Genomic DNA, 12,584 nt, shown 5'->3' with positions numbered 1-12,584 from the left:
CAAATAGATTACAAAAGTATTTGCCAAAGTTGACACATCCCGCCCAATATGGTTTTATTGCATGTAGGAATATATTGCTCGAAACACTCATCAAGAATTGATTATGGTGCTATTAGATTTGGAGAAAGCTTATGATCATGTTAATTGGTCCTTTGTTTCTGGGTTAATGCATACAATGGGCTTTGGACCTCATATGTCTCGCCTCATATTTTTATTAAGACAAGATGTGGTGTCTCGAGTAATGCTTAATGGGGGAGTTACATCAGATATTGCCCTCACAAGATCCGTTCGTCAAGGATGCCCTATTAGTCCATTGTTGTTTGCTATTGTTACTCATCCCTTGTTAGTGATGTTATCCAGGCTTGCAACAAATGGTGATATTGTGGGTCTACACCTTCCGTCTGGAGGGCAACTAGTAGCACAAGCTTTGGCTTATGATTCTTTCATGTTTCTACAAGCCTCACAAGAGAATCTTGAGAAGGGGATGCTTGTATGGAACCAATTTGTATTGGCTTCCGGATTACATATTAATTGGAGGAAGTCTAGTCACATATCATGTACTGAAAGGGATTTGGAATGTTTAGGATGGCAAGGATGCGTGGTGAAGAAAGGCTCTATTTTTCGACATTTGGGCTATCCATTAGGAATGAATGTTACAAATGGTCAATTGATTGAATGGATGTCTAGTAAGTTGAGGGATAAGTTTATGTATTGGAAGTCACAATCTTGGCCATTTCATGTACGATTGAAGGTTGTACAATGTATTATGGAACCCATGATATTATATTACTTGTCATTGTTTCCATGGACAAAGAAGGCTTTGCATTCTATTTTGCAACCTCTTCGATATTTGTTGTGGAAGAAGAGGGATAAGATGGGAATCACTTGGGTTGCATGGAGTCATCAAGCAACCCCTAAGCACTTGGGGGGAGCTGGAATATTGAACTTATCTAAGCATATGATGGCTCGTAGATTTTCATTATTACAAGATATGTGTTCAAACTCACAACCATGGATATCTATTGTTCAATATTTCATTGAGAACAAGGGTTTAACACATGGGATGACAACAATTAAGGCTTCATGGTGGCAATTACTGAATGGATGTATTTCACTTAGGATTCCGGGCTCTACATGTGTTCAACACTTGGTTACCTCATGGCAAGAATCACTCTTGTTATGTGTATGGAAACCATCATCTAGTAGAGAGCATTGTAATTCTTTGCAAAAAAAGTTGCTTGTATCTTCTCGGTTCTTATGTTGGCCAAGAAAGAAGAGATTGCACTCTCAATTTAATCGTTTGTTTCGTTTGGGGGTCAAAGAGATGGGGGATATAGTTGAGACTCCATCTCAAAGAATTTTGGAGTTTGCTGAAGCACGACAATTATTACGCATTCCGCCTAATTATGGGTTTATTTGGCAACAACTACATAATATTCCATTGATGCACGAGAACAACCGTGGCTTGATTGGTGTTCAAAGGGTCAAACATCATTATTACAAGTGACTACTAATCTTTTGTATCATTGCTCTGTTGATTCTCTTGGATGGTTATCGTCTAAGGCCGAAGAAGAATGGAGATTACACAAATCTGATCATGGGTGGTGGCAAATCATACAACGTAGTTGGCATTCTAAATTGCCACTTGTAGCAAAGTTCTTCATTTGGATCGCCTTTGGGATTAGCTCTAAAGTGTCGTGGATTAGCAACGGGTAATTGTTTCTTTTGCATTGTTCAAATGGAAGATAGTACTCATCGATTTATACAACGTCTGATTGCTTGTCAGACTTGGAGTTACATTTCTCAAATTTGGCAAGTTTTATTACGGTGTTATTTGACACCTAGACAATGGGTGTTTGCACAATCTACACAGGTTGACCCAAAATCAGAGAGGAGATCGTTTTTCTATTTTTGAGATATTGGAGATTGCGTCATAATTGGAATATGCGCAACGCTTTTGTATTCAACGGTAGACATGGAGTGAAAGCATATCTACGAAAGTTGAAGGGAATACTAATGTGGCAATTTTCTTTATTGGAGCAAGTGGAAATTCTTTTCTTGGTGGAGTGTTTGTCTTGCCTATTGGCAATTCAACATGTTCCACTACCCATGTAGTGTAGTTAATGGGTGAGCATACTCCATTGTCACACCTATTGCAAGTAGTGTTTTTTTCACACATTTATTAATATAATTGTGTGTTTTCACCAAAGAGAGAGAGAGAGTGTGTGTGTGTGTGTGTGTGTGTTTCTCCTATTTTTAGAGAGAAATTGTTGTATCAACTATGCAACGGAAGGTTGGTCTCCTATATCTTTACACCACAATACTAGACCTCGAATATGGTTCTAATGCCAAGTTTGGATATCAATTGTGGAATGTAATCCCCCTGAAGAGTGATTTGGAGTAGTGATGTAGTCTTTTGTAGAGAGAAGATGCTTCATTAAATACCCAGAAAGGTAGAATTGCAAATGGTCAAATAGATTTGAGGATTAGAACCTTTTATACATAAAGTTCAAGCATGTAAAACTTCATAGATGCAAATGCATGGATTGTAGGGCAAATGCAAACTATGAATCCAAGAAGAGGAGTGAGCAACTAAAAGGGATTACAAAATATTGGATGTTGCAACAAAGGATTTGAGGAGAGCCCAAAAGCACAAGAAAGGATCCCTATGTCGTCACAGAATCCATGAAAATCAAGCTTTGGGCACATGGCGAATCTGACATTAAATGAATTTAGTAGAGATAACCCCATTGATCAAATTTGTTGATAGGGTTAAGTAGGGACTCGCCATAAAGAGCAATATATAGACCAAAGTACACATTCGAGAATCCAAATTTGAAGTGTAAAAGATGGCTTTGTTGGAAAAAGAATTGAAGCATCAAAATTGTGTACATGTCAATGTAATCTTATCCCAGTCACAAAGATGACAATTTCCATATGCTACTGAAAATCACTGTGGAGGAGATATAGTTGGAGCAAATGGATAAAAAAACTATCTTTCTTCATGGTGATATTGAGTTGGTGTATATGAAGCAACTCGTTGTCTTTGTAAAATGAGTAAGGAGGGGATGGTATGTAGCCAAGGAAGAGCCTATGAAGCGTTAAGCAAGCACTGCAACATGAAACAACAGGAAAAGCTTGACTAAAAAACAGATTCTTGCCAAAAATTGAATAATATTCCTATGTCAGTTGGATTTCCTTTCACTCGAAGTGATACAAGAAGCAGAAGGCATTCACGATTGCATCAATGATAGGAGGTCGTGTTGTTGTGTTCATTTGTATTGTGACAGAAGACAAAGTGCTATTGTTGTGCTTCATGGTCATGTAAGTGCACTTTATGTAATCTACAAAATGAAGATATCCTATACAATAAAAACTAGACATTTTCTATGTGAGATGGTTATTTTGCTTGTCTTTTGGTTATGTGAAGAGATTGAGGGTCAGACATTAAGGGTTGATGTGGCCTGTCCACTAGGTGCTTCTGGGTGATGATTATTTGTTGTCTCCAGGAGATACATTTTAAATATAATCTTGGGCTTTGGCAAGGATCGAAAGTTAGACATGCATAATGCCAATGTCTTGTGTAGCAGTTAGTGATTAAAATTCTGCAATTCCTATTCTAAGAGAATGATATTGTTGGAAAACAGAATTCAATCTTGCACAAGAACTCGCCTTAGGTATTCAACTACTTTTGTTTCTCAATGAAGAGAAAATCTGCTCTTATGCTACATGAGCTGAAAATGAGCACAATTATCTTGTGAAGGTAAATCTTATGAATAATGCATATGGGATTATTCAATAATACATGTACACCTAATGCCACACTTTTGGGAACCTGATTTTTATTTCAAAATCTTTTTAAATAGAAACCGATCAACGTTGATTAATTTCCACATGAATGGATTTATATGGATGCATATTATTTCACTTTCTTGGGCGTACATTTATCATTCCTCCAACTTGTGAGGTTCACTTCACAAAAACTGAAATATTACCAGTTACTGTCAATCTCTCTATAGGTACAAACTAGTCCTTCAACAAATATTGTTATCTTATAGGCAACTATTTCATTCCATTCCATGGCAATTTTGCATAAACTTCTTTCTGTCCAGCCTCACTCCCCATGAGAAATATAATTGCTATATTACTTTGAAATCACATGAATATGTTACCCATAATTATGCATTTCTGGTGATTGTATTGGGGCTCCTCATGCTTTAAATTTTTCTAGTTATCATCAACACCTCTCAAATTTGTCTGAAAGTTACTTTTAATTTCGGAGTGATTTCATCCCCTGAATAATTGGTGGTCCAGAAGATAACATCCTGTTTCAGCTCAATCAACAGTCATTTTGCATACAAGTCCATTCTTTCATAGAAGTCCAAAACATGCACATCTAAGTTTCTTTCTCAACAATTCCAACTTGCTAAGCTTAAGCATGTACCCAGAATAGAAAAATAAACAGTGGCACACAACTTGATTCATGATCCCTTCGTGCTTACTCTGATGATTTCAACCATCTTTGCATCTTCTTTCATACCAGCAGCTGCATAAATCTTACACATAAGTGTGTATGCCGTCGAAAGATTATGATCTATTTGTATTGCATGATCAAAAGCTAATCTCCCCAGTTTCACATTTCCCCATTTTCTACAAGCTTCTAAAAGTGCAAGCCAAACCGATGGATTATTTGAAGATGGCATCATCTTGATCACAGACATTGCCTTCCCGAAGCACCCCGCACATCCAAAAACAGCCACCATGCACGTATGGTGCTCTACTTTTGGTGAGATCCCATATTTTCTGCTCATATTCTCATAATATGTTTGGGCTACATCCAATTTCCCAGAGTGACTACATGCATTGAGAATGCATAGAAAGGTCACGTTATCTGGAGCAAGGCCTTCCCCTTGCATCCTTGAAAAACATCTGAGTGCTTCATTACCCTGCCCCTCTTGGGCATAGCCTGCAATAACTGAAGACCAAGAGACAACATTTCGAGAAGGAAGTTCTTCGAGCAATTCGCGTGCTTTTTCAAGAACACCACATTTGGCATGCATATCAACCAAGGCATTGCCAAGCACAATATTCTTCTCCAAAAGGCCCAGACTCAAAATCTCATCGTGAACTTCCTTGCCTCTATCAATAGCTCCAACATTGCCACATGCCTTCAGTATGCAAGTGAATGTGACCTCATCTGGAGAAAGTCCTTCCCTCCGCATCCTTTCATACGTGTTGATTGCTTCATGGCCTTGCCCCTCTCGGGCATACCCGGCAATCAATGCAGACCAAGAGACAGTGTCCCGTACACATAGCCCATGGAGCACTTCTTGTGCCTTCTGAAGTAGTCCACATCTGGCATACATATCCACCACAGCGTTGCCAAGCATGATACTTTGCTTTAAAAACCCCTTATCTACAATCTCCTGGTGAATGCTTTCTCCCTTGTTGACGGACCCTATGTTAGCACAGGCTTTCAGAACACAAGTGTAGGTAAATTCGTTAGGATGGATGCCCTCCCTCTGCATGCGTTCGAAACAATCGAGTGCCTTAGGAGCTTGCCCAATTTGAACATACCCCGCTATCAGTGACGACCAAGAGACTACATTCCGAACTGGAAGCTCTTCGAGCACTTGGTGTGCTTTCCCAAGTATGCCACATTTGGCATACATGTCAATCAAAGCATTGCCAAGCACAATATTTTTCTCCAGAAAACGTTTACTGACAATCTCTTCATGAATTTGTTTGCCCTTGCCAATAGCCCTTATACTGCCGCAAGACTTGAGGATGCAAGTGAAAGTAACTGCATCGGGAGAGAGTCCTTCCCCTTGCATTCTGTGGAAACAGATTAGGGCTTCTTGACCTTGCCCGTGATTGGCATATCCTGAAATGAGGGCATTCCAGCACACCACATCCCTGTCATGTATCTCTTCGAGCACTTGCTGAGCTTTTGAAAGAGCGCCACATTTGGCATACATGTGTATCAAAGTGGTAGCTATATAAGGGTTCTTTTCAAGCAAACCTTTCTTCACAATCTCACCATGCAATCTTTTACCTGTATACAAATCCTTCTTCTTGGCACAGGCCTTGAGTGACTCCACAAATGCAGATGCCTGCATCAGAGAGTGGCTGTTAATCATGTCGTTTGGGTTTCTTTGGGCATTTTCCATTCTCTTCTTCTCATTCACTCCATCCATTACTGTCCTGGGAAAGCTCCATTTCTCACTCTATACTCTGTTCTCTCTAATCAGAAGTAGAAATATTGAAATTTGAAATCATCAGAGCTAATTGATTGCCTCCATTGATTCTTCCTTGGAAAAACCTGCCACCATTATATGCCTTTGTGTGGAAATGTAGATGCTTTAGGCCCCCCCAAGTAAATGTCCAAAATTATCCAAAGCAAAAACCTTTGGATGACCTCTCTGGAAATTTCTCGTGAATTCTAACCATGTCTATATCAGTCCGTCGGGATAGAGCCTTTGTATCAGTCCGTCGGGATAGAACCTTCGTACCAGTCCATAGGGATATAGCCTTTGTATCAGTCAGTAGGGGTAGAGCCTTTGTGTATTCAAGCATGTGGTCTACACATGTTTCCCGCTACATATTATCAATATTGTTGTCATGATGTGGCAGGTCCAAGGGTAAAAAAAGGAGAACATGATAGCCACAAAAAGGGTGCAAATATGTATACATATGAACAAAATCAAAATATGAAGTGAATAGCCAAAAGGTTGAAGGGTATTAATCCTTTGGTGAAAGACAAGATTTCATATCTTAACACGTGCATAGATGAGAATAATCTATCTTTTTTTGGAGTCTAGATGAATAATGGGCAGGTGTGTGCATTTATTGCGATGCGTGGGTCTCTCTATCCTCTCACTATAAAATGGGATGGGGAGAGACAAAAAGGGGATTTGTTCCATCATCTTTTCGGGGGTTTGCAAGAGCGCCCATTCAATCCATGAACTCTCATTCATTGTACAAATGTTATGCTATTCTGCGAGAGCAATCCACAACGGAATTGCAGGAAGGCCAATCCACTAAAGAATCACACAAAGGGGGGATTGCATGACGGAAATTCCATGAAGGGGTCATTCCATTGTGCGTCTTACAACAACATATTAGCATGATGCACACAATTCATTGCCATTTACTTACTTAGAGAGGATATTATTTGACTTCCATACAAGCACAATTAAATATTTTTATGTTTTGGGTGCCAATCCTCATTCAATGGTGTGAGCTTCAAATTGTGTGTTTTAGGCAAGAGTATGTTCATAGGTTGAGGGATGAATTAACGCTACCCCAAAGGATTGTTTTAATGCAACATCACTAAGACCTAGGCAGATTTATGGATTGTTGTGAAGGTGGGACGACAAGTTTGTATGTTGTAGGAGTTGGTAATCTCTTTTGGAGGAGAAGAAGATGGATGTATTTAAGAAAGGATCATTTCTCCTCCCATTTATTTAGACATGTATTGTTTCTTAAGGATGTCTAGGGTGATGGAGAGATAGATCCTTTGACAAGAGTACATCTCATTTCTTGGACATGTGAAGCACTAATCCCATGCATAACAGCTTGTCTTTTGAGTTTTTGGATCTTAGAACTTGTTTTTCAGGCGATCCACAAGAATCTACAAGGATATTAGTTCTTTAATTTGATGCACAAAGTCAGCCACTCTTTCCATTCATATGACTGATGAATAGAGTTTTAGTCATGGTTGCATCCTCTCCACGAGTTGTCAAAATTACACATCCATTCCATTTATAATTGGATATCAAGTACTCAATGCTCTCAATCACTCAGAATATTGGATAATTGTCAGCGAAAAGAATCCAGACCTTTTGACATTTTTGTTGTGCAAGACCACGATGAGTGCAAAATTACTCACAATCATCCATCTTTTCAGCATCTTTCAAAGTAATATGTAAAATGGAATACATTGGCCACATCTAGTGGATCATGATCCATGTATTTGTCAACATCCATCTTTTCAGCATCTTTCAAGGTTATATGTGAAATGGAATACATTGGCCACAGCTAGTGGATCAATGAGTGCATGACCTCAAAGCAATAATTTCAACACTACAACATAGTCTCAGTCGAGTCAGTGAGAGGGAGTCATCCTTCCATGCAAGTCCTTCTCGCATGCATCCTTCCATACGTGATATTCGAGGGTTGTGAACAGGAGGTTTTTGTTAGCTTTTGAGAAAAGATGTCTTATGATTTCACTTGCTGTCATTGGTTTTTAGGGAATCACTCCCACAAAACCCCTACGTTTTCATCACTTCCCAAATGCTCTTAGCAATGCCATCCTGAGCAATTATATACTCTATTTGCACAATTCTATGGTGATTCATCTCTTCTCTATCTTTTGAGGGTTAACCAAGGAGGGCATCGGGGAAGAAGAAAACAACTAAAGGGTATGTCAGAGATTACCCTTGATATTTTTATTGGCTTGGTTTTCTCTCCCATGATCAATTTGTACGACAACTTATCCAAAGGCTTTCAAGTACTTCAGCTATTTTGAGTCCTTGTTGTACATTCAGATTTTTTTTGAGGGAGCTCTTAATTGTTTGTATGATTCCTATGGTATTAAGAACATATCTATGCTTGCATCTTTGAATGGTCCTAGCCTTAGGATAGACACCATATCCAAACTTCAACTCAAGATTTTAACGTCTCGAAGCTCAAACTCCAACTCGTCGTTGCTGCGCTAACCACTTTGACTTCATCAGAATGACCCCTTAAATGTGGATTCCTTAATTCTTACAAGCTGGATTCATGTCTTCTACCTCTTTGGCATCCTCATGCATGCCTGCATTTTTATAAATCTTAGCCATCAGAACATAAGCGGCACCAAGAGTATTATCCAATAGTATTATTTGATCAAATGCCAATCTCCCAAGCTTCACATTTTCCCATTTCCTACAAGTACCTAAGAGTGCGAGCCAAACTGACGGATCATCAGAAGAGGGCATCATCTTAATCACCGACATCGCCTTCTCAAAGCGGCCTAAACATCCACAAATGATCATCATGCAAGCATAATGCTCAAACTGTGATGCAATTCCATAAATTGTACTCATATCCTCATAATAAAATTTGGCCTCATCCAACTTTCCTGAGTGAGCGAATGAATTCAACAAACCTAAGAAGGTTATCTCGTTTGGAAAGAGACCCTCCTTTTGCATTCGTTCGAAAACATTCAGGGCTTCGTGGCAATTCCCTTCTTGAGCATATCCTCCAAGCAATGCATTCCAAGAGACAATGTTCCGAATAGAAAGCTCTTCAAGCACCTCTTGTGCTTTCAAAAGCATGCCACATTTAGCATACATGTCTACCAGAGCAGTGCCCACAACAATATTTCTCTCCAACAATCCCCCATTGGCAATGTCATGGTGAATTTGTTTGCCCTTGTCAATAGCTCCTATGCTCCCACATGCCTTCAAGATGCTTGCAAAGGTGATCTCGTTCGGAGAGATTCCTTCCCTTTGCATACGTGCAAAACAGTTAAGTGCTTCATGGCTTTGACCATCTTGAGCATATCCTGCAATTAGTGCTGACCACGATACCACATTGTGAAGAAAATGCTCTTCAACAACGTGGCCTGCTTCTTCAAATAAACAACATTTGGCGTACATATCCACCAACGAATTACCCAACACAATGTTTTCCTTTAGCAAGTCCCTACAGACAAGCTCATTGTGAATGACTTTGCCATTGTCAATAGCTCCTACGCAACTACAGGCCTTGAGTATGCAAGTGAAGGTAATCTCATTTGGAAAGACGCCCTCTCTTTTCATACATTCAAAACAGTTTAGCGCTTCATGAGCTTGGCCTTCTTGAGCATACCCGGCAATCAGTAGATTCCAAGAGACTATATTTCGAACCAGAAGTTCTTTGACCACTTCTCGTGCTTTTGCAAGCTCTCGACAATTGGTATACATCTCCACCAAAGCATTGCCAAGCACAATATTATTGTGCTTGAGCAAGCCCTTAGCAAGAATCTCCTCATGAATTTGTTTGCCCTTGTCTATTGCATTAATGCTGCCACAGGTCTTCAGAACCGAAATAAATGTGACCTCATTAGGTGGAATGCCCTCTTGTTGCATTTGCACAAAGCAATCAAGTGCTTGAAAACCTTGCTCTTCTTGGGCATACCCTGCAATCAATGAAGACCAAGAGACAACATCTCTTGCGGAAAGCTGATCAAAAACTTTTTGTGCTTTTGCTGGTAGACCACACTTGGCATACATACTGACCAATGCATTCCCAACCTGGACATTTTTTTCCATAAACCCTCTATTTATAATCTCATCATGAATAGTTTTGCCCTTTTCAATGTCTCCAACATTTCCACAAGCATTAAGAATGCAAATGAAAGTGACCTCATTCGAATGAACACCCTCATTTTGCATATGCTCATAACAAATGAGTGCTTCATGGTTTCGTCCATCTTGGACATATCCTGCAATTAGTGTCGACCAAGAGATCACATCTCGAACTGAAAGAACTTCAAGCATTTCTCGTGCCCTCCCAAGCAAACCACATTTGGCATACATACCCACTAAAGCATTGCCAAGTACATCGTTCTTATCTAACAAGCCTTTCTTAACAATCTCACAATGAATTTGTGTACCCCTATCAATAGCTCCTATGCAACCACATACCTTCAAAATAGAAATGAAGGTAACCCCATCAGGTGAGATGCCATCCTTTTGCATCTCTTCAAAACAACTGAGAGCTTCGTGGCCTTGTCCCTCTTGGGCATACCCTGCAATCACTGAAGACCAAGTGACAACACTTCTCTCCGGAAGCCCTTTCAGTACTTGACATGCTTTCGCAAGCATGCCACATTTAGCATACATATCCACCAAAGCATTCCCGAGGATGGCATGTTTCTCCAACAATCCTCGACAAACAATCTCATCATGAATTTGTTTGCCCTTGTCAATAGCTCTTATACTTCCACAAGCTTTAAGGATGCAAGTGAAGGTGACCCCATCAGGAGAGATACCATCTTGTTGCATCTTTTCGAAACAACTTAGTGCTTCATGACCTTGCTGTTGTCGGGCATACTCTGAAATGAGAGCATTCCAACACACCACATCTCTAACATGAAGGTCATCAAGCACTTGCCGAGCTTTTCCGAGCTCACCACACTTGGCATACATACTGATCAAAGTGGTGGCTAGGTAAGGGCTCTTCTCAAGCAAACCTCTCTTGAGAATGTTAGCATGTATTTGAGTCCCTCTACAGATATCCTTCTTCTTGGCACAAGCCTTGAGCAACTCCACAAATGTGTTACCATTAATCTGCTGATTACTGTTTTCCATCATCATCATCATCATCTCTACATAGATGATGAATTCTTTCGCCCAACACATGATGGGGCCAGGACCATCTCTTGTAAGGAAAGGCGAGAGGAAACATTCCTATGCATTCAATTTTATGTTGAAAGAAGGAACTCCGCAAGGAAGGAATGGATGTCAAAATCACTATATGATAAATTTGGCTTTGTTTGATGATGCAACGGCAAACCAAATACTTCAGCCTTCAACCCGCAAATCCGCAATCTCAATGTTTCCAGTCACAAGGCTTTGAAAATTGACTACCCATAATAAAGCTACAAACAATGAGTTATGGAAAGTCTAAAGTTTTGCTTATATCATATACATATGTAGTATGAAGTAACAATCGGCAACGGTTCGAACCGCGAAACGCAGTTTCAACGGTTCGGTTCAAGTTTGGGTTTTTTAAATGGTTCGGTTCGGTTTCAACAGTCAAAACCCGCGGTTTAAACGGTTTTTTATTTTTATTTCTTTAAATTGTAAAAAATTCCAAAAAATTTTAAAATTTGTTTTTAAAGAATCTTTTCATTTTTAGACCTTATTCTCACATTTTAGGAACATCTTAAAAATTTTAAATCATGAAATATTATAAATTTTAAAAAATTAAAAATTTGACCTATGTTCAAAACCGAAACCAAACCACGAAACCGCGGTTTTTACGGTTTAATGGTTTAATGGTTTGAAAAATGTTTAACGGTTTCGGGGTTTGGTTCAGGTTTCAAAAATTTTAAACGGTTTGGTTTGGACCCTCTCAAACCGAACCGAACCGTTGTCGATTGTTAGTATGAAGGCAATCATTTTGCATTATGCATTAGAATGCATTCGTTTTCTTCAATGGAGTAAACGTTAAGATGAATCAATCACAAAGAAACTATAGGAAGGATACGGGTAACCTATGAACCCCAAGCATGAATATGATGAGAGGGTATGAAGGGATAGACGTTATCCACAAATAAGAACTATAATGTACTCCTAAATTAATGGATTGAAGAACTAGCTCTATGTTGAGCGAGCAAGCTCAACTTGTGCCGGATTGGCTTAAGAAGCCGAGAACCGGATCGGTTAGGCTTGGATCGGACGGAGACCGATCGGCTAGGTCAGATTGGTGGGGAGCTGGCACGCCATTAGGACCAATATTCCTCGTAGGAATATTTTAGGTGTTAGCGTGAGTAGCTCATTTATGAGCATTGACGCACTTCACAGTACTTCTGTCAGTCATTTTGAGGACTT

General features: G+C 39.5%; 2 protein-coding genes across 2 annotated transcripts; both read right to left on the bottom strand.

Annotated features, from left to right (window-relative positions):
• Positions 1-3,945: 3,945 nt before the first annotated feature.
• LOC147857164 (pentatricopeptide repeat-containing protein At2g13600-like) lies at positions 3,946-6,272 on the bottom strand. The gene has a single exon (XM_087328474.1). It carries the CDS (start codon positions 6,195-6,197, stop codon positions 4,482-4,484), a length of 1,716 nt encoding a protein of 571 aa, XP_087184600.1. The 5' UTR covers positions 6,198-6,272; the 3' UTR covers positions 3,946-4,481.
• Positions 6,273-7,738: 1,466 nt separating this feature from the next.
• Positions 7,739-11,340, bottom strand: LOC147857163 (pentatricopeptide repeat-containing protein At3g09040, mitochondrial-like). Its single transcript, XM_087328473.1, has one exon. It carries the CDS (start codon positions 11,337-11,339, stop codon positions 8,763-8,765), a length of 2,577 nt encoding a protein of 858 aa, XP_087184599.1. The 5' UTR covers position 11,340; the 3' UTR covers positions 7,739-8,762.
• Between the last annotated feature and the right edge of the window lie 1,244 nt (positions 11,341-12,584).

This window comes from Azolla caroliniana, unplaced genomic scaffold (assembly GCF_043228905.1).
Source record: "Azolla caroliniana isolate FFs.n. ecotype wild unplaced genomic scaffold, voAzoCaro1.0.p SCAF_12, whole genome shotgun sequence".
Classification (NCBI taxonomy): domain Eukaryota; kingdom Viridiplantae; phylum Streptophyta; class Polypodiopsida; order Salviniales; family Salviniaceae; genus Azolla; species Azolla caroliniana.
The sequence above is the reverse complement of the archived record's forward strand: the minus strand, read 5'-3'. Positions and strand labels throughout refer to the sequence as shown.